Consider the following 24660-nt stretch of genomic DNA (forward strand, 5'->3'; position numbering starts at 1 on the left):
AGCAGAGAACATTTCCAGAACCAGGATGTTTTCCCCCACTTTTTTTTTTTTTGGTGAAATATTTCAGCTAAATATTACATCAAAAGCATTCCACTGGCAAAATTTTCCCTGCTTAAGCACTTTTTCCAGCTTTCCCCCTACCTGAGATGTTTTGAAGATGCAGAGCTGAGTTTCCACCTTAGTTCTGAGCCCGCAGAAGGAAACCAGCTGATAAATACTTAATAATGACCTAATAAATCCTCCCTGTGCAGTGTTTTGGGGGTTTGATCTGCAGGAAGAAAAGGGAAATGTGGCTTTTTGGGGACGTGGGGAAGGAGTTGTGTCATTCCTGGTCCCTCTGGCCTGGATGGGGGAAGGATTTTTGAGAGGAAGAAAAGGAGGAAGGAAAGAGAACAAATCAGCAGAGTGGTTGGGTCTGAGGGGAGATGGGTTCAGGGTTTGTTGGGATCAGGTTTTGATGGGATCAGGGTTGGTTGGGATCAGGTTTTATTGGGATTAGGGTTTGATGGGGTTAAGTTCTGTTGGGATCAGGGGTTGACAGGATCAGGGTTTATTGGGTTCAGGTTTTATTTGGATCAGGTTTTAATGGGATCAGGGTTTGTTTGGATCAGGTTCGATGGAATCAGTGTTTGTTGGGACCAGGTTTTAATGGGATCAGGTTTGATGGAATCAGTGTTTGTTGGGACCAGGTTTTAATGGGATCAGGGTTTGTTTGGATCAGATTTGATGGAATCAGTGTTTGTTTGGACCAGGTTTTAATGGGATCAGGGTTTGTTTGGATCAGATTTGATGGAATCAGTGTTTGTTGGGACCAGGTTTTAATGGGATCAGGGTTTGTTTGGATCAGATTTGATGGAATCAGTGTTTGTTGGGACCAGGTTTTAATGGGATCAGGGTCTGTTTGGATCAGGTTTGATGGAATCAGTGTTTGTTGGAACCAGGGTTTGTTGGGATCAGGGTCTGTTGGGATCAAGTTTGATGGGATCAGTGTTTGTTTGGACCAGGTTTTAATGGGATCAGGGTTTGTTGGGATCAGGGTCTGTTGGGATCAGGTTTGATGGAATCAGTGTTTGTCGGGACCAGGTTTTAATGGGATCAGGGTCTGTTGGGATCAAGTTTGATGGGATCAGGCTTTGTTGGGAATCAGGGTTTGATGTCCCCACTCCTCACACACAAACCCCTCATTCATTTCACCACACGGGTGAGAAAAAGGAGCACTTCAGGCGATGAAAACAACCACTTTTAAACCTTTCCCTCCTCCCACTCCCATCCCAACCTCCTTCCCTCCTCCCTGCCCCCCGGAAAGGCTCCCCCCAGTGCTGAGGGTGCCGTGTTTGTGTCCCCAGCCAGGATGTGTGACACGTTCCTGCGCGGGCCCAGCGGGGTCATCACGTCCCCCAACTACCCGGTGCAGTACGACAACAACGCCTACTGCGTGTGGGTCATCACCGCCCTCAACCCCGCCAAGGTGGGTCCTCGGGGCCGGGCACACACCTGGAGCCGCGGGTCGTTTTTTGGGGTGCGGTCGTGGCTTTTCTATACCCCGGCTTGAGGAGAATTCAGGCAGCAATTCCAGCTCACGCAGCCGCGCGCGTTACAGGCTGGCTCAGCAGAGAGGCAGAGGGCTCCCAGCCCCTGATAAATTTCCCCTGATGAATTTATTCCGTGTGCTGAAGGGGAATCTGGAGCCAGAGAGAGGGATCGTGTGGTTTCTCTCAGTTATGTCGTGTCTAAAGGTTTGTGGGTGGTGCAGGGGGCAGGAAAGGGGCAGGTGACCACAGGGAAGAGAGGAACAGGACACCAGGCGCCATAGCCAGTGGGGAAACAGGGAAAGGGGATGCCGTGGGCTGGGTGATGGGCTTGAGAAACCCAGAGAGAAGATTGCACAATGTCTGCAAGGAGCCGTGGGGGAGAGGCCTTTTGTTACACCTGCGGTGTCTCTGAGCTTCACTTCTCCAGTTGGAAATCCTTTTAATGGCATGAGGGACTCCACACCAGCCCTGAGGGAATCTGGGCTGGGAGGGTGTCCTGCTTTAGGGCAAATCTGGGGAGAAAAGCCCCGAAAATAGGGTCACTCCAACCCAAACGGCCCCTCCCCTCCAGCGGTCCGGGGAAAAGAACTTCCTCGGAGAAAAAGTGGGAAAAACTTATTTATTTAACAAACTAAGTGCCCACAAGCATAAACAATGGACAACATGAACCGACAAAACCTTCTGTTGTTCCGAAGTGAGGTGGCAAATTGAGGAAGTCCCTGCCCTGGGTGGCTCAGCTCTCTCAGTCCCTTGGAGGTCCAGGTCCCGTTGGGCTGCAGGCGCCAGATGCTCCTCTGGGTTTTTTTCAGTCCGGAGCAGGTTTAAACAAACAAAAAACAAGGAGAAAGGAAAAAATAACCGCTCCAGGAAGCTTCTTTGCCTCAGCTAGCTAAACTGACTAAAAGCCAAAAAGATTTCTGTCTCGCTGCTGTCCGTGCCTCAGGTGAGCACAGTGGAGAAGGAATGCAGAGGAGTGAGCTGTTTTCAAAACAAATTCGGAGCTTTTTCTCTCCCTGCTTCGCTCTCAGAACCAGTTTGAAGGCACAGAACTCAATATCCAGCACCAGCAGAGCAGATGGTTGGGGATACAAGCATCATGAAGTCACCCGAGGACAGAGGGAGCAGGAGATAACAGGAGAGCGTGTCTGGGGTTTATTGGAGTCGAAATGCCCACGGAGAGAGGGATTAACTCTGGCAGTGTGGGGACGAGGCAGGAATGGGATTGGGATTGGGATTGGGGAGGGAAGGAGAGGGGAGAATCCAGCAAATTCCCGCTGTGCAGGGAGCTGAGCGTTGGTGCTGAGATGTGGGCCCTTGAATCCAGAATTCCTGGGGCAGCTGCAGGGCAGGAGCTGCTTTGGATCCCTGTGCTTTTCATTTGTTCCCTGATGTTTTGTTTTTCCGTTCAGCTGGGATTGTCACGGAGTGGTTTGGGTTGGGAGGGACGTTGGAGATCATCCAGTTCATGAGCAGGGACACCTGCCACTGTCCCAGGCTGCTCCAAGCCCTGTCCAGCCTGGCCTTGGGCACTGCCAGGGATGCAGGGGCAGCCACAGCAAATCTGGGAATTCCATCCCAGCCCCTCCTCACATTAAAGGTTTATTCAGCCCCTCAGGCTCCGTTTCTGTCCCCACACAGACTCTTCCCTGTGTTCCCCGGCTCTCCCTAAATCCCTGACCTTCCCTCCCTGCTGAGCACTCGTTTTGTTAAGGGTTGTAATTAAAAGTGAGCGTAATTATTTGTAATCGAAGCCCCTTTGATGTCTGGGGGGCTGGGAGGTGCCCGAGGGGCAGGGAGGAGGCTGTGCCAGGAATGCTGATTTTTCCCGGGTTTTTTTTGGCTGTGGATGACCCTTATCCGGGGAGATTTCAGCCCCCAGGGGCACAGCAGGGAGCTTTGGGTCTACCTCGTGCTGTTTATGCAGTATTGTAAATTTAGTCACATTTTTGCACGGTTGTACATTGAAATACGAGTCCTTTGTGTACAGGAGCGACTCCAGGGTGCGGGGAGGGAACGAGCTGCGGCTGCCCTGGGGAAGATCAATCCCTGCCCGTTTTCCCCTGGCAGTGGGAATTGTGTTGAGGGCAGTGCTTGGTGCCCTCACAGCTTTTTCCACTCTCAGCCCTTGTCTCTCCTCCAGCTCTGGAGCAGAGGAACAGGAATTACTTTGCTGTGGAGCTCCGAAAAACCCTTTCTGAGGCGTTAGTTCTGCTCTCCGAAGGCGACAGGGTTTGCTCCTGGATTCCTGCAAACATCATTCCCTTAGTTCTGGGGGAATCCCATTTATTCTCCCTTGCCTCCGGACATTCCTGCACCTTGGCTCCCTGCCTCGTGCAGGGGGAAATCTCACAGACTCACAGGATCTCGTATTTATTTTTTCCTGGGAATTGTTAGGAAGTGCTGGGGGCACAATTTTTGGGGGCAGGATGGAGGAAGAGCCTGTGGAGTTCTCCCTCCCTTGCTGAGCTCAGCCCAGATCCCTGCTGGAGGAGGATTTTCATGAGGAATATCCCAAAATTCCCATTCCCAGCCGGGCTGTGCCTCAGGGCCATCGTTATCCGTGGTGTGGCTGCACAAAAACCTGGATTTTGGGGGGACTCGAGTGTTGGAACCAGGAGATTTTTCAGTGCTGATCGATTGGGAGGGATTTAATCAGCCCCAGGAGGGTCCCCTTCATCAGGGGGATGTGCACTGGAGTGTTCCCTGGGTATCCATGGGCTGGAATTCAGCCCAGCTCAGGCTGTGGAGGGTGTTTCATCCTTCTCCATTGTTTTTGTGCATTTTTGTCCCTAAAAGTCCCCGGCATGCAGGTTTTGTGTGGACAGAGCAGTGTTTGGAGAGCTGGGTGCAGGCATTTCCCGGGTGTTCTGTAGGATAACGCTTCCGTTTGGGTTTCCTGCTACAAATTCTGAAGGAGGAGATGAAAATCGTGAGGAAAGCACGCTCCTGGGCCGTGCCCAGTGTTTCAGTGACCCTCCTGTGGCGAGTGTTCAGGTCTGATCCTCAGCTCTGTGCCAGTGTTGTGCCCAAAGTTTTCCTGCTTTTCCATCAGCAGTGTGACAGGAAAAGCTCCTCCTCTGGCCAAAACTGTGCGGAACTGTCTTGATTCTCCATGGGAATTCCTGCTCAGGGGAAGTCTCTCCTCTTCCCCTGGTTGGTTTCCTCCTCAGCTTTGAAACCTGAGTCATAACAAACACGGGATCTGCAAGTCCTGCTCCTTTCCTGAATCATAAAGGGGATTGGAGTTGGTCTGATCCATTCATTTCGAGGTCAAATCCATTGGAATTGGACAAATCCAATCAGTTGGTCCATCGTTCACTTCCCAACTTGGATCAGGGATTTCCACAGCACAAGGAGCTGCAGGTTCTGCTCCGCGGGCTGCCCCATCACACGCTGAAGTACGGATTGGTGAAATCTGCAGTGCTGGTGAGCTGTGAGAGGAGACCCCGCTGCCTTTCCCTTGGGAATGGGAAATAATTTTCATTAACTCAATTAATGATGCCAGTTTACAAAGGGGTTTTTTGGGTTTTAGGTGTTTCATGCTGGAAGTTCAACGCCCAGGTTGGGAAAAGCTCTCCTGGAGCAGGGAGGGGAGGGAGGAAAGCACCAACTCCTTTGGGAAGGTCACAGCTCTCCCTGCTCGTCCCTCGGGGATAATTCCAGCACTTCCCATCCCCAGCCTGGCTGAGGGAAGGGTTGGGAATGGATGATTTCCAGTGCCTGTAACATCTTTTGGAATTCTGGATCATTTTGTGCCTGAGCTGGCGCTGCTGGAGTTGCCTCCAGTGGTCTTGGGATCAGGCCCTGTCCCGTGGAGCTTTGGGAAAAGCAGGGAGCTGAATTTAGGACTCATTTGCAAGTCCCCTGCTCTGTTTTTGGCAAAGAGCCTCGAGCCAGAGATCCACTGAGCCCCAAAATCCCCTCCAAATTTGCTGGAAATTCTGCATCCTTAGGGCTGAAGCCTCCTCACTGATAAATTTGGATTATTTCCTGTGCAGAGGTGGGGACATCAAACCTATTTGGGGGATATTCAGATTTTTTTTTTTTTTTTTTTTTTTAGCTGGGCCCTGGTGCCCTGGGAATTAATTCCAACCACAGTGGGAAAATAAATCACTGGGGAGCTGAGAAATGCATATGATAATTGGGGGATTTGCATAAAAAGCTATTTCTGGCCCTTTTTGACATAATGGATGTTGCTGGTTGAGGTTTCTCCTGGGGTTATTCCCACCTCGAGCCAAAAAATAAAACACCATGTCCAAGCTGATGGAGGGAGAAGAGCCCCTCCAGGGGATGATTTATCCTGAGTGGAGGGGGAAAATTCTGGAGCCTGGAGGGCAGGAAAATGAGGAATGTGCTTGGAAAGCTTCAGGTTAGAACTGCTCGAGCTGCTCTTCTCCTGGAGAGAATTAGCGTGGATTTTTCTCCTGGGAATGTGTCTGAGCTTCCCAATCACTTCGGAATCAGGAGCCCAAATCCCGTTTTCCTGCCTTTTGCTGATTGCTGCCTGGCACTTCAGCAGCTCCAAGTTTGGGGCTTTAATTTAATTTAACGGATTAAATCACCAGCTTTCAGAGCAATAAAAAACCCCAAAAAACCCAGGAAAATGGGTAAGTAAATACAATATTCAGCATCCAAACCCTGTGCCACGAGGTTGCAGTCTTGAGTGTGCTAGGATGTAATTAGTTGTTTAATTAGGGTCAGCCTGCTCAGGATGCAGCTCCTTGAGTGGCTGCTTGAAGTAATGGTGTGTGCAGATCTGCAGCTCGGATTAATTACGTTATTCCAGCATTTCATGCTTTTGTAGCCCGCACAGGTTAATGTTTGGGTACTAGACACAAATTAAAGTTGTCTGAAGCATCACCCAGGCCCCTGGTTCACCGTCCTGGGGCTTTGGGGGAAAACCTCCTCTTTTCACAGTGGCTAAAATCTCTAAATTTAATTTTCTGTGTGTTGAAAACTACCGCGTTCATCTGGAGGAAAGAAAACACGGGACAGCTCAGCCTGAACTGTATAAACACCATTTATTTTTTTACTTTTGGCTTGAATTTTGGGGGGTTTTTTATCCCCCTGGGAACCCACAGCTGCTCAAGTTTTGCTGCTCATAAAAACAAGGACAAGAGGAAGATTTTGGGGTTTCCTGGGCCTCGGTTCCTTGCACCAAACTGAGGTTGGAAAGCGGCCCCAGAGCTCTGTGGGCCTTGGCACTCACCTGCCTCCTTCTCCTTCTTGACTTTGGATGATCTTTGTGTCGTGTGAAGCAGCTGAAAGAAGCATCAACCCACATTTTGGTGGTTTCGTCTGATAAAAGTCAGGAAATCGAATGCATTTACAAAGGTCTCGTGCGTCTGACTGGTTTTGTGCTTTTTGTTGGTCAGGTGAAGAGTCCGAGAAACAAAACTCCATTGATTCCTGCTGATGGGGGACGTGAAACTCTCCTTTAATTTAATTAATCTCTTTTTTTTTTTTTCCTGTTTGTTCAGCCTGTCCCAGGCTGGGCTAAGGACTCTGCCCCCTAAATTGGATTTGAAAAGCAGAGATTCCCGAAGCAGCTGAGAGCCTCGGAGCACGACTGTGGGAGTTCTGCTCCTAAATGATGCAGAGAGGCTGCAAAAATCCAAATTTGGGTGGAACGGGGTGGGGGGGGAACCAGGGAACAGGGATGTGGGGATGCTGAGCAATGTGTTTGCAGAGAGCTGGGGACAATTCCCTGATAATTCCCAGAAATCCTCTCCTGCTCCGACCACGAGCCAGGAGAATTTCCGGGGTCACAAAGTGCAAGGTTCTGCATTTATTCCACGTGCATCCAAATCCACCCCCAGAATTCCAGCTTTGGGGAGGGAAAGGGTGGGGAAAAGGCACATTGAGGTCCCAGCACACAAATATTGACATCACTGAAGTCACCTGGGCAAACAGGAGATAAAGCAGAGGGCGTTCAAGTCACCTCTAAAAATCCTGTAAAAAACAAACAAACAAACAAAAAAAAGACCCACAGAAAACCCCCCAAGCAACAACAACAAAAAAAACCCTTTTGGGGATGTCCTGGAGATTTGGATGCTCTTGGAATCTGCTCCGGGATCCCTGAGCAGGGCAGGGCTTGGTGCTAATTGATCGATCGCGTTAATTGGCGCCGTGTCTTTGGCAGGTGATCAAACTCACCTTCGAGGAGTTCGAGCTGGAGAGAGGCTACGACACCCTGACCGTGGGGGATGGAGGCCAGGTCGGAGACCAGAAATCCGTGCTTTATGTGTGAGTAACAAACAATTCCCGGGAATTCCTCCTGCGGGAGCTCACCTGGCCAGGTGGAGCTGCGGGGATGGGATGCAGGAGCTGCCCTTGCACCCGGTGCTTTTTGGGGCTGGTTGTCACTTCAGGGGACGGTAAACTGTCCCCTCTGTGCTTTCGGGGAGAGGCTGAGGCTCTCCAGGGAGCTGAGAAAAGCTGGGATACAAAAGGAGAAGCACCAGGAGCTGTTTGGATTTCTTTCTCTCCTGTGATGCCTTGGGAAGGCTGAGCTGGAACAGAGACTGGGCAGAGCTGGAGAATAAAGGAGAGATTTATTGAAAGGCCTTTAGGGTACACCTTGGGCAGGACAAGAGCCTGGCCAGGGCTGCAGCCAGGGTGGACCCAAAATGGGCACAAAATGGACCCAAAATGGGCACAAAATGGACAAAGAGTCACGAGGTCTCACACTTTTATAAGTTTTGGTCCATTTGCACATTGGGGTTGAATTGTCCCAATTACTGCTTTAGGTTGTGAGGTCCCATCCTTGTCGTTTTCTCCCTCCAGCCCACCCTTGTTTGTGCTTTTGGGCCTGGAGACTTGTCCCAGCTGTCCTTGGTGTGCAGCAGGAGAAGGATTTGTTTTGTGTCCCTGCTGTGTGCAGAGCTGAGTGACACTGACTGTGAGCTCAGAGCCGCACCCCTGGGCACCGCAGAACCTGAAATCCATGGACGATAAAACTCAAGGCATCACCTGCTGCCATCATTTGTGGCTGTAAATCCAAGATCTGGGAGTGGCACCCGCAGCATTTCACGCCCAGGGTGCACCTGGGGAAACGAGGCTTCTTCCAGGCCGGGATTTGGGATTTTTTGCATCCTTTACTTGCAAATCTCATGTTCTGTGGAGGTTTCCTCAGCACAGGGAATGTGCAGATGGTCCTGCTGTCCCTCCAGGCCTCTCCAGAGCCACTCCAGCAAAGCTCTTGTGCTCTGGCAGCTGATGGAGAAATTTGTTGTATTTTTTCCTTCTTCCTCTTGTTTCCCCCCCCCCCCCCACTCCATTTCCACTCATCAACATTTCCTTGTCTTTCCCAAACATCTTTTTTCCCCCCTGAGATTTTGTTTCAGGGGTGACCCTTGCTCAGGAACCCCGGCCTGGAATGTGAAGGTTGATGATTGCACAGGTGGAATTCAGGTGTCCCAGAACATTTCACAGCTGCTTGGTCCAAACCTGCAAAGCTCTGCCAGTTTGGAAGAAATTCCCTGACATCTTTTCCCATTCCATCCCTTCTGGTTTGCCTAAAACCTCTGGAGATTTTCCTTTCAATTGGATTTTAATCATTCCATGGTTTTTTCCCCCCTCTCTGTTCTCTCCTCAGCGCTTTGCTGATGCAAATTTGGAATATCTGTGATTGAGCAAGGTGCAGAGCCTGGAGTCTTTTCCCAGGAGGTTCCCAGTAAATTCCTGGTGCTAATTCTTCCAGGGATTTTTTTTTTTTTTTAATAATCCGGGAGGGTTAATTGCAAAGTAATGAAACGAGAGAGAGGTGTGAAGACCACGGTGCTAATTAATGTGCTCCAAAGTCCACGGATCACTTTTCCCAGAGTTTTCTGCCCACTCTCAGCTGGATTCACACATCAGGAATAATACCTGGATACAAAATGAGCTTTCTTTGGAAGAATCAAAACGCAGAAACTCCTGTCAAAGACAGTAATTCCAATTTTCTTCCTGCTCTTCACTTCTCCTTGGCTGCTGAGGAGCTCAACCCTGCTGCCTTTCCAATCAAGGGATGCACTCGAGTGGAGTTGCACAGCAGCAGATTCCATCCCAAACGGGGCTGGGAAGGACCATTTTTGTTCCCAGGCTCTTTCCCATCCCTGGAAAACGGGAACAGAGCAGATTGTTAGGCTGAGCTTCCTGCCTTGCAGAAGGGATTTGATTTCCTGAGGTAACAAGGACCCAAATCAATCACCCAGCTTGTTAAAAGTGGGGTGGCAAAGGATGCAGAAAGCTTTGAAGCACCTTTTGCTGGAGGTTTTTCCCTCTTGGAGTGTTCCTCATTCCTGCCTGGCTGCTGCTTCAGTAAAGAAGCTGAGAATCAACAATGACACTCCTGAACGTCTCTGGGATGCAGAACAGGCACTGAAACAAGATCACCTCTTCATACAGCAGCACCCCGAGATCAATAACATCAGATCAATAAGATCAGAGCAATCACAGAGCGGGGGCAGGGCTGGGAGAGCTTTGCTGGGCTTGGGATTGCAGGGAAAAGCTCACTCAGGGTCCCAGGAGAGGCTGAGCAGTGGCTGCTGCTGTCCCTGGGGCCTGTGGGATCCCTGGCAGGGGCAGGAGAGGGCTGTGATGTCCAGGAGGGGGCTGTGATGTCCAGGAGAGGGCTGTGATGTCCAGGAGGGGGCTGTGATGTCCAGGAGAAGGTTGTGATGTCCAGGAGAGGGCTGTGATGTCCAGGAGAAGGTTGTGATGTCCAGGAGAAGGTTGTGATGTCCAGGAGAGGGCTGTGATGTCCAGGAGGGGGCTGTGATGTCCAGGAGGGGGCTGTGATGTCCAGGAGAAGGTTGTGATGTCCAGGAGAAGGTTGTGATGTCCAGGAGAAGGTTGTGATGTCCAGGAGAGGGCTGTGATGTCCAGGAGAAGGTTGTGATGTCCAGGAGGGGGCTGTGATGTCCAGGAGAGGGCTGTGATGTCCAGGAGAGGGTTGTGATGTCCAGGAGAGGGTTGTGATGTCCAGGAGAAGGTTGTGATGTCCAGGAGGGGGCTGTGATGTCCAGGAGAAGGTTGTGATGTCCAGGAGGGGGCTGTGATGTCCAGGAGAAGGTTGTGATGTCCAGGAGAAGGTTGTGATGTCCAGGAGAGGGCTGTGATGTCCAGGAGAAGGTTGTGATGTCCAGGAGGGGGCTGTGATGTCCAGGAGAGGGCTGTGATGTCCAGGAGAGGGTTGTGATGTCCAGGAGAGGGTTGTGATGTCCAGGAGAAGGCTGTGATGTCCAGGAGGGGGCTGTGATGTCCAGGAGAAGGTTGTGATGTCCAGGAGAGAGGGTTGTGATGTCCAGGAGAGGGCTGTGATGTCCAGGAGAAGGTTGTGATGTCCAGGAGAGGGCTGTGATGTCCAGGAGAAGTTTGTGATGTCCAGGAGGGGGCTGTGATGTCCGGGAGAGGGCTGTGATGTCCGGGAGAGGGCTGTGATGTCCAGGGTGGTCCCAATTCCCCAAGATCCCAGCCCTGGAGAGGAGCTGGCACTCGGCAGGGAGCGGAGTTAATGTCACCTGCCCTGGGTGAGTGACACAGCCCCTGGAGCTGTCTGGTTTGGGGTGGAAGGACCTCAGAGCCCATGCAGGGCCACCCCCACCACGGGCAGGGACACCTCGCACTGTCCCGGGCTGCCCCAAGCCCCGTCCCACCTGGCCTTGGACACTGCCAGGGATGGAGCAGCCACAGCTCCTCCGGGCACCCTGTGCCTCACAGCCAGGAATTCCTTCCCAGTGTCCCACTCAAATCTCCCCTTTTCCAGTCTGAAGCCATTCCCCCTTGTCCTGGCAGGTGCTCTGAGGGTTCCTCCCCACCTCCTCTTTTCCAGCCTGAACATTCCCAACTCTCCCAGCCTGGATCCTGTTCCCTTTCTCAACTTCACGTCCCTCCTCTGCCCTTCCTCCAGCAATTCCACATCCCTCCTCTGCTGAATTTTCTCCAGGAGCCTTCCAAGTGCTGCTGTTGTACCTGGGGCCAGGCACGAATTTGGATTTATTTAAACACTGCAGGAAAGATTAAAAAAAAAAAAAACAACCTCAAATCCCCTCTCACCCCTCTCCACTTGGCGCTTTATTTCTGAATTCCTCGCAGACAATGCCTCAGCAGAGCCGGGATAATCACAACATTAAACGCAGGCAACACAGCAGCCCTGCTCCTGGAATCATCATCCTGCCCACACAAACGCCGATCCCGTTTCCGAGAGGAGAGGAGAGGAGAGGAGAGGAGAGGAGAGGAGAGGAGAGGAGAGGAGAGGAGAGGAGAGGAGAGGAGAGGAGAGGAGAGGAGAGGAGAGGAGAGGAGAGGAGAGGAGAGGAGAGGAGAGGAGAGGAGAGGAGAGGAGAGGAGAGGAGAGGAGAGGAGAGGAGAGGAGAGGAGAGGAGAGGAGAGGAGAGGAGAGGAGAGGAGAGGAGAGGAGAGGAGAGGAGAGGAGAGGAGAGGAGAGGAGAGGAGAGGAGAGGAGAGGAGAGGAGAGGAGAGGAGAGGAGAGGAGAGGAGAGGAGAGGAGAGGAGAGGAGAGGAGAGGAGAGGAGAGGAGAGGAGAGGAGAGGAGAGGAGAGGAGAGAGTTGAGCTCCACGTGGGCATCTGCCTGTGCGAAAGACGCCGCCGTGGGTTGGGGATAAAGCTCTAAAAGCTGGTGTTGAACCACAGCGAGGTGATTAATCCCAGAGGCTGGAGGAGGCTCATTAATGGGGGGAGATCTCAGTGACATTTCCCGCAGTCCTCCTCAGCCCTCCTGGGAGGATGCGGAGGGGAAGGCAGAGCCCTGATCCTGCCGGGATTTGTGGCGTTTCTCACGGGGTGTTCAGCAGATTTTTGGGCTCCTGATTCGTCTGCTGGGTGCTTTTTTTTTTTTTTTTTGCCTTTTTTAGGTGCTTTTTTTGGCCTTTTTAGGTGCTTTTTTTTGGCCTTTTTAGGTGCTTTTTTTCGGGTTTTTTTAGGTGCTTTTTTGCCTTTTTTAGGTGCTTTTTTTTTTTTGCCCTTTTTTAGGTGCTTGTAGAAACTTCTCTCAGGGCACAGACGGAGCAGGGAAATGGGTGGAAAGTCTTTTTTGTTTGTTTGTTTGTTTTTCTGGTTCTGCCAGGGCAGTTCCGAGGATTCAGTCACTCAGGGCCCAGTTTGGCTTCTGGGAATTTTATTTGTTTGCTGATGTTTTGCCTCAGCGAGCAGGAAAACGATTCCTTTTGCTGCTGGGTGCTCTGTTACAACAACGGCGGTGAATTGTAATTATTGCAGCGAGGGTGGCGGGAGAAGATTCGCTCTGGGGGCAGAACGCAGAGCACAAGATCATTTTCATCCGGCTTGAAAAAACCCCCCAGCTTTTTGGGGCGATTCTTAATTAATTTGGCATTTCCCCTGCTCCATCAGAGGGGCCTTTATTTGAGGGTTGACGCCGTTTTACACCACAGCGACACAAACTCCGCGATTCAGAGGGCTGAAAACGACTCCTTTATTTTTTTGGGGATGCGTTTCTGTTTTATACTGTTTTACACAGATTAATTCGATTGGTGAAACAAAGACAAAACCTCTTCACTCACATTGGTCAGACCAGAGGGACATCAAGAATTGGTCCCTCTTAGGAAAAGGAAGGAATAACACAGATACGGTTACAAAAACATTGTTGTTGTTTACAGAAAATTCTCTGGGAAAAGAATTTCAGCGAACCAAAAAGGCTTCAGGGCAGGGAACCGGGGCTACAGAGGGTGGATCCGAGGCCGCTTTGAGGCTGTTGATTTGTTGTTGTTGTTGATTTTTGCAGCCTGACGGGCACCACCGTCCCCGACCTCATCGTCAGCACCCAGCACCAGATGTGGCTCCTCTTCCAGACCGACAGTGTCAGCAACCTGCTGGGCTTCAAAGCCACCTACGAAGGTAATCCAGGCTCCTCCTTCCCAAATTCCCCCATTTTTCCAAAGGGTCAAGGCTCCTCCCTCCCCAAATTCCCCTTTTTTCCCAAAGCCTCAGGGATGAGCTGAGTGCAGGGGTTTGGGAGAAAAGGGAGTTTCTCGAAATGAATCAAAGCTCTGCAGGGTTGTTTTGGGGGATTTTTTTTTCCCCCCCTTCAATTAAATGGATGAAATGTCCGGCTTTCAGAGGAGAAAGTAAACAAACCAACCCAAACAAACAAACAAAGCCCCAAACAAACAAGAAAACCACAAAACAAAAAAGCCAAAAAAACCCCCACCCGCCCCGCCGCCCCAAAATGAACAAAACAAACAAACAAAAATAAATAAAGAATAAAAGAGCAGCTTCGCTGTTTCCTTTCCCATCCCATCCTGCTGGGTGGGGGCTGTCCCGTTGCCATTTCAGCTGCTTCATTGGGAAAAGTTGGGAATCTCAGCTGATGGAACCAGACTCTGCCTGTGGGAGGGGATGGGGAAATCCGTGGTGCCAGCAGATCGCCGATGTCAAAAAAAACAAACAAACCAACAAACCCAAACCCCACCAAAACCCAGGACAAAGCCAAATATTGATTTAGCGTTGCTTTGTTTTAATAGAGAGCGAGAATTTCAAATGAAAACCCGGATTCCTGGCCGCTCCCGCCCTGATTTAATTTGGATTTCTGCTGGAACTGGGTAGGAGCTGAGTCAGGTCCGTGCCCTGAGCCCCCTGCTGCCGGCAGGGGATGATTAAAAGCTGCTCATTGTCGGGAGAGTGCTGAGCAAGGCTTTGGCTGTGCCGAGCTGGAATTCAGCCCCGGGGTGCTAAAGAGGCTTAGGAGCTCTGCAGGGCTGGAGCCGGAGATCTCCTCCTCTGCCCTTCGTGCTTTTCATCAAACTTTCTTCGTCTTCCCACGGGAATTGATGCAATTGATTTGCTTTTACGCTTTTGCTTGGAATAAACTCCGGTTCACCAGCAGAAGGAATAAGGGGGGTTTATTTTTCTGACTTTGCTGGGGTGAGCTGCTGCTGCTTCCCGCAGCTCCTTTGCCAGTCGTCCAGGTGGAAATCCAGCCTTGGGTTTATTTATTTCAAGTTTTGCATCTCTTTTCCCCCCCATATTGTTGGTGCTGGGGTCTGTCAGGGTTTCCATCCCTACGACGTCCCAGCAGAACAAACCACTTTAAAAAACCGGATCCCTCTTTTTAGGAGACCAAAACCCCTCCCCTTTGTTTTATTATCAAACAATAATCCAAAAATAAAAATCAGGAATTTTGTGGCACCTCCAATATCGAGCTCCCGTCTTCAGCTGCTCATTTACATATTTAAGCCCTTGTTTAATATTCGAATTCTGCTTTGCTCTTGGTTCCTCCCAATTCCTGCCTGACACCATCAGCTTTGATGACTTAAAGTTCATTTAAGTACAAAATCCTGTGCGTGAGGTGAAATGTTTCCCTGAGTCTTTCCTGACTGAGGGGTGACATTGCTGGGCTTTCCTCAGTCTCACAAGCCCTTCACCCTGTGGCTATCCCTTCCAGAAATTGGAATTTGACTTGCTGGCAGCCCCAAAAAAATCCTCATTTTCCCCCCCAAAACGGAGCCAGGCAAAGAGCAGGAATCCCCATGGAGGAGCAGCCTGGGTTTGGGGAGCCCGCAGGGCGTGTGAGGGAAGCTCTGCTCTTCATTCCTCACCCAATTTCCCACCCACCAAACAGCGCAGAGAGCTCTGCAGAAATTCCATTTTTTTTTTCCCCGTTTTGTCAAAATTTTCCCCCTGTATGAATAATATTTGATGGAGAAGCTGTGAAAGATTCGTGTCAACTCGTTTCCTTTCAGTCATGTCAAAACACTTGGTTTTGGATGTTCTTGTTTAGTTTTGACTTTTATTATTCTGATGTGGAAGCGATTTGACTTTAAACATTCATCGGGAGGAATGTCTCAATTTTATTTGAAGTAACGTGTTTTGATATTTTGGAATCGCTTTTTTTTTTTTTTTTTTAATGGAATGTCTGCCCTGCTAAATATTTCATGGGGTTTACTCCCTGTGCAAAGAAATGCAGGAACCAGGGGATTTTTTTTATTCCTCGGGGTCAGAAAACGGAATTTCCGAATAAAATTCCGTTTCCTGACCTCTGTAAGGTGGTGAAACCTGCGGGTTGGGTTTGCCTGCTGCTAACAAGGAGAGGGTGGGAATTGGGAGCTCTCCAATTCCTCGTTTTTCTCCCGTTTTAACCCCCTGGTTTGAGCTGGGGTCGTGCAGAGCAGCAGGAGAGGGTGAGGAGGGAGGAGACCTTTCAGTGCTGGCTTTCTGCTCTCTCAGCCAAGGGTCAAAATGTTCTGATTTTACATCACTTTGGCCGCTTTTTTCCCCAGCTCCTGATGCCCTCAGCACGTCCTGGTTTTACTGATTGCTGCACATTCCCGGTTCCCTCGGGAATGACAGCTCTGGAACTTCTCTTGGAGAATTCCTGCAGTTCCCACCCCTCCAGAGCCGCCAGCCCAAGCTGAGGGGAACTTTTGGGGCTGGCTGTGGGGTTTGGGCATCTCTGACCCTTCTGGGGAAGCTCCCGTGGGCTTCAGGAGGACGGGGCTGCCACGATGGGATCAGGCAGGAATTTCTTGTGTCCCTTTGTGGAGTTTTGGGGCTGCCACAACGGGAATTTTTTTTGGCACAGGATGGGCTGGGAGGCGAATCCACACCTGCTCCACGTTCTGAGGGATGGCTGGAGGGAGGGGCACTGGTGTCACAGGATCATGGGAAGGTTTGGATCAGCCGGGACCTCAAAGCCCATCCCAACCCCTCCTACTGTCCCAGGCTGCTCCAAGCCCCATCCAGCCTGGCCTTGGACATTTCCAGGGAGCCAGGAGCAGCCGCAGCTTCTCTGGGAATTCCATCCCAGCCCCTCCCAACCCTCAGAGGGAACGATTCCTTCCTGATATTGAATCCAAATCTCCCTTCCCTCATCCTAAAGCCCTGGATTTGAAGTTGGGGAGGGATGGGGAATCCTCACTAAATGCCGGCAGCCAGAGAGGGATCCCAGGATGTCCAACAGCTCCTTCCTGCCCAGTGACAGCAGCTCTGGGGACACTGGGGACACTGGGGACAGCCCCCTGCAGCTCCCAGGGCCATCACTGGCCCTTGCTGACTGGATTTCCAGGTTCCAGGCTGTGGGAAGGGAAGGGAAAACAGCCCGGGATGTTTTGGGTGGCAGCAGGGAGCGTCCCCAGCCCCGCAGGTCCCTGTCACACACGCTGATAAATGTTCCAAATCCTCTCCCTCCCATCCCAGCTCGTTGCCATTCCTCGAGTTTTCAAGCGGAATTTGCATTTCATGCTAGGCACTGTTGGCCTTGTGCGTTGTTTATTTTTTTTTGGGGGGGGGAGGAGGAGGAATGAACACTTGAGTGCAGCTTTAACACCCAGAATTTTCATTTTTCCATCCCTGATGGGCAAGCTCAGCTCCCGAACTTGGAAACTGTGCAGGAAGCTCCATAAATCCCGGCCAAAAGTGCTTTCACTGAGAGGCAGAAAACGCAGCCTGGTTCCACGAAAACTTTTAATATTAATTCATGTTAAATTATTTTGGGGGGACGCTTCATTAGCCGGCAGCGAGTTCTTCAGCTCTGAGATTTTTTTTTGCAGCAGAAGCTCAAAAATACACCTGGAGCTGGAGTTGCCTGGAGCCAGAATGATAATGAGGGCGCTCGTTGTTATTCCAGCCAAATTGGGATATTAGAGGGAGTCGTGCAAATCTGGGCTCCCATGATTTGCCTCTGCGAGAGGAAGTGTCATGAAAAGAGATTTCCAATTTGGTGCGAGGAATTGGGAGCGGGGAGGGGAAAAGGCGGCGAGACTGATCAGAGATGATGGGGATTAAAAAAAAAAACAAACCAGAGGGTTGGGAGAGGAGAGGAGTGTGGAGCCGATAAATAAGGTGGGAACAGTAAGGAGGAAGGAAGTTTTTGGAGTTAACGGTGATCCATAGGGCAGGGAGCCCCAAGGAAATGGGGCTGGAGGGAGCAGGAGATAACAGGAGACCGTGTCTGGGGTTTATTTGGAGTCAAAGAGAGAGGGATTAACTCTGGCAGTGTGGGGACGAGGCAGGAATGGGATTGGGATTGGGATTGGGGAGGGAAGGAGAGGGGAGAATCCAGCAAATTCCCGCTGTGCAGGGAGCTGAGCGTTGGTGCTGAGATGTGGGCCCTTGAATCCAGAATTCCTGGGGCAGCTGCAGGGCAGGAGCTGCTTTGGATCCCTGTGCTTTTCATTTGTTCCCTGATGTTTTGTTTTTCCGTTCAGCTGGGATTGTCACGGAGTGGTTTGGGTTGGGAGGGACGTTGGAGATCATCCAGTTCATGAGCAGGGACACCTGTCACTGTCCCAGGCTGCTCCAAGCCCTGTCCAGCCTGGCCTTGGGCACTGCCAGGGATGCAGGGGCAGCCACAGCAAATCTGGGAATTCCATCCCAGCCCCTCCTCACCCTCACAGGGAACAATTCCTTCCTGATACTGAATGCAAATCCCTGGATTTGAGGCTGGGAAGGGATCAGGAGGGGTTTGCGGGAGACAGTTGGGGTTGGGATGCCACAGTCTGGTGAGGGCTGCACCAGCTGAGCCTCAGCCCCTTCCCCACACCCAAATTCTGTATTTTCTCTCTTCCAATCCCTTGCCCATAGCCAAATCCCATGTTTCTCTCTTCCAGCCCCTTCCTCACACCCAAATCCTCTTTTCCAGCCCATTCCCCACGCCCAAATTCTGTTCTCTCTCCCAGCTCCTTCTGCACACCCGAATTCTCTCTTGCAGCCCCTTCTCCACACCCAAATTTTCTCTTCCAACCCTTTCCCCACACCCAAATTCTGTGTTCTTTCTCACTTCCAACCCCTTCATCACTCTCAAATTCTCTGTTTTCCAGCCCCTTCCCCACCCCCAAATTCTGTATTTTCTCTCTTCCAGCCCCTTCCCCACCCCCGAATTCTGTGTTCTTTCTCACTTCCAACCCCTCCATCACTCTCAAATTCTCTGTTTTCTCTTCCAACCCCTTCCCCACCCCCGAATTTTGTATTTTCTCTCTTCCAACCCCAATTCTGTGGTTTTGTTTTTTTTTTTTCCCCCCAGAGATCGACCAGGGCAGCTGTGGTGACCCGGGGATCCCGGCCTTTGGCCGCAGGCACGGCTCCACCTTCCGCCACGGGGACACGCTGCACTTCGAGTGCCAGCCCGCCTTCGAGCTCAAGGGCCACAAAAGCATAACCTGCCAAAAGAGCAGCCAGTGGTCTGCTCAGAAACCCGTGTGTGTTTGTAAGTGTGTGGTCAGGAGCCTCCGGAGCAGCGCCCCGTGTCCCCTGAGGGGACCCTGGGGTGGTGGCACCCGAACGGGGACACCTTCCCCCGGCTTGGGGACAGGTTTGGGCTCTTCCCCGGGCAGGGCAGGCGTGAGCTGCGGGAGGTTTGGGCTGTGCTGGGCTCGCCCTGCCCTGCCCTGAGAGAAAATGAGTCTTTGGTGGCTGTGGCACGGACAGGACAGGGCCAAATCCACGATTGAAACCCGGATTCTGTTGGCAGAGGGAGATTCGGGCTCTGTACGCGAATTCTGTACAATTCTTGTGTCTGGCGGGGCTCGCCCTGCCCTGCCCTGTGGGAAAGTCAGTCCTTGGTGGCTGTGGCACGGACAGGACGTGGCCAAAGTCAAGATATAAATCTGGATTCTGTTGGCTGAGGGAGGTCTGGGCTGTGCTGGGCTCTCCCTGCCCTGCAGAGCTGGATGAGGGTCTGGAGGAGCTGGGAGAGAATTTGGGGTCATGGAGAAGGGGGGAAAACCACTTTGAGGTCAGTGCCTTTCTTTTCAGACACTGCTTTAAGCTCAGAGAAACGCCTGGGGAAAGGAAGCAATTCCTCTGAGTCCTGCCTTTCCCTCCCTTCCTGTTTGGTTGGTTTTTTTTTTTTCCTTTGTAAGCAAATCAGCTGCAAAACATTGGAATTTTTCCTGATTATCTGGGAGGTGTTTAGACTGGTTCTGTGCTGGTTTTTCCTTTTAATTTCCAGGAATTTCAGGTGATTTTGGACAACTTGTGGTTGAGGCTCGTGCTGGGAGTTTGGAGTGAGGGTAAAAACCTGTGGTTTGTGCTCAGAACTGGGTCGTGGCAGAACAGAAAGGAGACTTTGTGGTCAAAGAGGATTCTTGGTGTTAATCAAATCAAGCCCCATCCACGCCAAGCATGGCAGGAATCTTTCAGTTAAAATAATTCCAGCGTGATCTGTTCTCTTGGGGTATTTATGGATGTGGGAAATGTCTCTTGGGGTATTTATGGATCATCGAGGCAAACGGGAAAAATCTCCCACAGGCCCCTCTAGACCTTCACCCCTGATTTATTGTGGAGCAGGAGAGGTCACAGGACAAAATGTGTTCTGAATTCCAGGTGGGAAATGTTGGGAGACCGTCGGATGTGGGCTGGGGAAATGAGGGAACCCCGTTTGTGAGCTGCTGGTTGGGACTGAGGGAACAACCCAGGGCCTCTGGTGTGTGCCAGAGGCAGCTGGAGGTGGAGAAGGGATTTGGGAGAAAAAAATTCGGGAGCTGGGAGCAGGAGTTGAGCAGGAATTTGAGAGCTGGAATTTGAGGGAAAGAATTGGGGGAACCGGAGGTGGAAGCTGGGATGTGGGAGTAGGAGTTAAACAGGGATTTGAGAGCTGGGATTTTGGGAGCAGAGGTTGAGAGCTGGGATTTGGGAGAAAGAATTTGGGGAATTGGGGATTTGGGAGCAGGAGTTGGGAGCTGGAATTTGGGGAGCAGGAGCTGGGGAACAGGGATTTGGGAGAAGGGATTTGGGAGCACGAGTTGAGGAGCTGGGGTTTGGGGAGCAGGGATTTAGGAGAAAGGGTTTGGGGGCAGGAGTTGAACAAGGATTTTGGAGCAGGGATTTGGGGGCAGGCAGGATTTCTTGGGAAGGGCTCATTTCCTGAGGTTTCCATGGCAGAGCAGCACAGACCATTCCTGTCACCCCTCTGCTGATGCCGAGGGCCCCAAATTCCTGCCTGGCTTTGTGATCCCACATCTCCCTCCCCACCCTCTGTTGTCACCCGAGCCTCCCAGGGGGACTCTGGGGACTCCGCAAACCCTCTCAGGTGTGGGATTCCTGTCCCCTCACCTCACCGAGCTGTCCCTGGCCTTTGGGGGTGCTCAGGGGGGTTCCCAGATCCCTCTGGATCCCGGGAATCTGCAGCCAGGGGTCAGCCCTGACCTCGGGGTGTGCTGAGCTGGGCTTTGTTCTGTGGGATAGGGGGGAATTTGGGGGTCTGGGGGTTTGTTCCTGGTTGTTTTTTGGGTGTCTGGGGTTGTGTTCCTCTTAAATACAGGTGTCTGGGTGTTTGCTTCTGTAAAATGTCCGGTGTCTGTTCCTGTAAAATCTGTGTGTCTGGGTGTCCTTTCTGTTCAATTTGTGTGTCTGGCTGTCTTTTTCTGAGGGATTTGTGTGCCTGGGTGTCTGTTCCTGTGCTTTGTGGGTGTGTAGGTGTTTATTTCTGCACAATTCGAGTGCCTGGGTGTTTATTTCTGCACAATTCGAATGTCTGGGTGTTTATTTCTGCACAATTCGAGTGTCTGGGTGTTTATTTCTGCACAACTCGAATGTCTGGGTGTTTATTTCTGCACAATTCGAATGTCTGGGTGTTTATTTCTGCACAATTCGAGTGCCTGGGTGTTTATTTCTGCACAATTCGAGTGCCTGGGTGTTTATTTCTGCACAACTCGAATGTCTGGGTGTTTATTTCTGCACAATTCGAATGTCTGGGTGTTTATTTCTGCACAATTCGAGTGCCTGGGTGTTTATTTCTGCACAATTTGAATGTCTGGGTGTTTATTTCTGCACAACTCGAGTGCCTGGGTGTTTATTTCTGCACAACTCGAGTGCCTGGGTGTTTATTTCTGCACTACTCGAGTGTCTGGGTGTCTGTTTCTCTCCTATTTGTGTGTCTGGATGGCTGTTCAGTGCAATTGTGTGTATCTGGGTGGCTGTTCCGGTTCCATTTGGGTGTCTGGCTGTTTATTTCTGTGCAGTTTGGGTGTTTTTCTGTACAGTTTTTGGGAAGGAAACCCCTTCTTGTGCTTCCTCAGCTCTGGGTAGAATATTCCAGCTGAAATTTCCTGTGGCTGAGGAGATTATTCCGTTTATAAGCAGAGAATCAGCTCCGTGATTCCAGCTCCGGGGTTGCTCTCACTGTGGGAGGATGGAGGATGCGGTGAGGGACAGGGACATTCCAGAGCTGCCAAAAACCTCCAAATCCAGGGCGAGAAGTGCTGTTCAAACATCCTCGTGTGGAGCAAAGAAAAAAAACCCCTCATTTTCTGATTTTATTTGCGGTGGGAGCCCCCCAAAATTGGCTTCACGGGGTTTATTTGGCAGAAAGAGCAGGGCCCTGCTGCTCCTGGGGGTGGTTCTGCAGCGAGAGAATCTTACGAGGATCTTTGTTCTTCCCCTTCCCTGCTCCTCCTGCCATTCCCAAGTTTTCATCCCGTGGTTTTTCCCTCCGGGTGCTTGACCCGTGCCAGGCAGCGCCGTCCCGTTCCGTGGGGGATGATTGTGGCACCGGGAGCGACAAAAAACCGCCAGAATTCGGCGAATGACAAAAACTGGCACCGCCTGGGGCAGTGGAGGCAGCGTTCCTGCCTGGCTTTAGGTGCCCTCTGCCATTCCTGGGAGAGTCATTCCAGGGAATTGCCGGAATTTCTGGTGAAGTTTGTTGGGATCAGACTTGGAAAATTCAGGTTTTCTGGACCCGTCTCGTGTTTGGCAGGGAATTCAGTGCGGAGGGGGAGTGAAAGGATTCGTGCCAAAAAACTCCTGGGGAGGGGCAGGTTCTGCACTGAGCCCGGCGGGCTGGGGTGGTTGATGTTGCTCAGAAGAGTTTCGGGATTAATGTGGTGATTCCTGGGAACGCTTGAATGGATTTGGAAAAAATCTGTTCAGTCCTGGGAATGTTTGGATGGATTGGGAACAAACACATTCATTTCTGGAAATGTTTGGGTTTAGGATAAATCTGTTCATTCCTGGGAATGTTTGAGTTTGGGGATAAATCCGTTCATTTCTGGGAATGTTTGATTTGGGTTTGGGATAAATGTGGTGATTCCTGGGAATGTTTGAATGGATTTGGGAAAATCTGTTCAATCCTGGGAATGTTTGGATGGATTAAGAGCAAACACATTCATTTCTGGAAATGTTTGGGTTTGAGATTAATGTGTTCATTCCTGGGAATGTTTGATTGAGTTTGGGATAAATCTGTTCATTCCTGGGAATGTTTGAATGGGACGTGTTCATTTCTGGGAATGTTTGGTTTGGGTTTGGGATAAACGTGGTCATTCGTGGGAATGTTTGATTTGGGTCTGGGGATAAATCTGTTCATTTCTGGGAATGTTTGAATGGATTGAGAGCAAACACGTTCATTTCTGGAAATGTTTGAGTTTGGGATTAACGTGGTCGTTCCTGGGAATGTTTGAATGGATTCAGGATAAACATGTTCATTCCTGGGAATGTTTGAATGGATTGGGAGCAAATGTATTCATTCCTGGCAATGTTTGGGGATAAATCTGTTCATTCTTGGCAATATTTGGGGATAAATCTGCTCGTTCCTGGGCGTCTTTGGGTTTGGGCATAAGCGAGTTCATTCCTGGGAATGTTTGAGTGGGCTGGAGAAAACCGTGTTCATTATTCCTGGTTGGTTTGGAATGGATTGGGGACAGGTGTGTTCACTCCAGGGAATGTGTGAGTGGATTTGGGATAAATGTGTTCGTCCCTGGGTCTGTTTAACTGGGCCGGAGATAAAAGTGTTCGTTCCTGGGAATGTCGGAATGGGCTGGGGACAGTTGTGGTCATGGGTTGGGGATAAACGTATTCATTGCTGGGCACATTTTAATGGGTTTGGGAGAAATGTGTTCATTAACATTCCGGTTATTCCTGCCAAAAAAAGAAATCCGCCCCAGGGAAGTGGTGGCTGGCCAGAAGTGTCCCCCCCGCCCCTGGTGGAGCACCCACCACATCCCAGCTCCAGCAGCTGGATCCCTTCCAGCCTGGGATGGGCCCTGAGGTTGTTGGGAGTCCCTGAGGACCCATCCTCAGCTCCCTGCCCTTGATCCGAGGGGTCTGGAGCAGCGAATCCCTGGGGAGATGCTCCTCGTGGCCCTGAGCAGAGACCCAGCCTGGCCTGGCAGGGAGGGAGGCAAAGCGCTGCAGGCAGGATTCCCCTGAGCCCGGATCCCTGTGGGATTTGCAGCTGCTGCTCACAGCCTCGTTCCAGCCTCCCAGCCCTTCCCTTTTTCCCTTCGTCACCCCAGCCCTGGCTCCGCAGCTCTGCTCCAGCAGAGAAGGAGATTCCAGTGGTTGCTCCAGGAATCATTCCTGCGCCTTCCCAGGAATTGTGCCGGGGAATTGCACTTGGTAGAGGAGGGAGGAGCCGCCAAACCCCAGAGCAGAGGTGAACGGCAGCGCCACGAGGCTTTTTCTGGACCAAAAAAAACCCTTCCGCCTTCTTGTGGCCACTGCGAAAATTCCCAAGGGAGGCGGCTGGGAGAGGAGGAGTTCTGTTGGGAATCACGGGGGCTCTGGAGCCTTGGAGCACATCCCAGGAGCAGATGGCTGCAGGAGCCCTGGCAGGAGCCAGCCCAGCCCTGTCCCAGGCTGGATGGAGCAGCTCCCAGTAAGTTCTAAAAAACTTCAGCTCCTTCCCAAATCCCTGCTCCTGCAGGAGTGGGTGGCAGTGAAACCTGCTCTTCCCTGCACGTCTATTTTAAATTCAGCGATGTTTTCCTTCAAGATTTGCTTCCCCAAACCTGCCTGGTTTTCCTTCTTCTCCTCATACCTGCAGTCCCACCCCCGGACCGAGCTGAGCTTTGTTGCTCTGAAATAACAAGTTTAATTTTGCTCCAGACTCCTTCCCTCGCCTCCCACTTGCCCTGTGGGGTTTTCAGGAGGAAAAGGCACCACGAGATGCAGATTTCCCCCCCACCCCACCCCTCCCTTGGAATAACAGATACAGAAAGAGGAAAACACAAAATGTGAAACACTTTGTGAAGCTGGAACAACAGCCTGAGCTTCCAGCACTGTCAGTTCTTCCCAAATCAGGAATGCTGGGAATTCACCAGGCTCCTGCTGAGCTCCTGCTTTTCCAGGCCATCACCAAGTTCTGCCCAGACGAGGGAGTTTCTGGGAAAAAAAAGAAATGCAAAGCAGAAAATCCTCTCCTGTCTCCCAGCTCTCTCCCGAGAGGTCAGAGTC

General features: G+C 51.2%; 1 protein-coding gene across 1 annotated transcript in view; it reads left to right on the plus strand.

The window, feature by feature from the left end:
* CSMD2 (CUB and Sushi multiple domains 2) overlaps positions 1-24660 on the plus strand; it is a 248493-nt gene that overhangs the window by 126953 nt on the left and 96880 nt on the right. Inside the window, 4 exon segments of the mRNA XM_066204225.1 lie at positions 1347-1468; positions 7675-7778; positions 13277-13389; positions 18512-18694. Coding sequence (XP_066060322.1) covers positions 1347-1468; positions 7675-7778; positions 13277-13389; positions 18512-18694 — 522 coding nt within the window.

The sequence above is a fragment of the Chamaea fasciata genome, unplaced genomic scaffold, assembly GCF_029207755.1.
Source record: "Chamaea fasciata isolate MVZ Bird 193981 ecotype frontalis unplaced genomic scaffold, bChaFas1.0.hap1 SCAF_26, whole genome shotgun sequence".
Classification (NCBI taxonomy): Eukaryota; Metazoa; Chordata; class Aves; order Passeriformes; family Sylviidae; genus Chamaea; species Chamaea fasciata.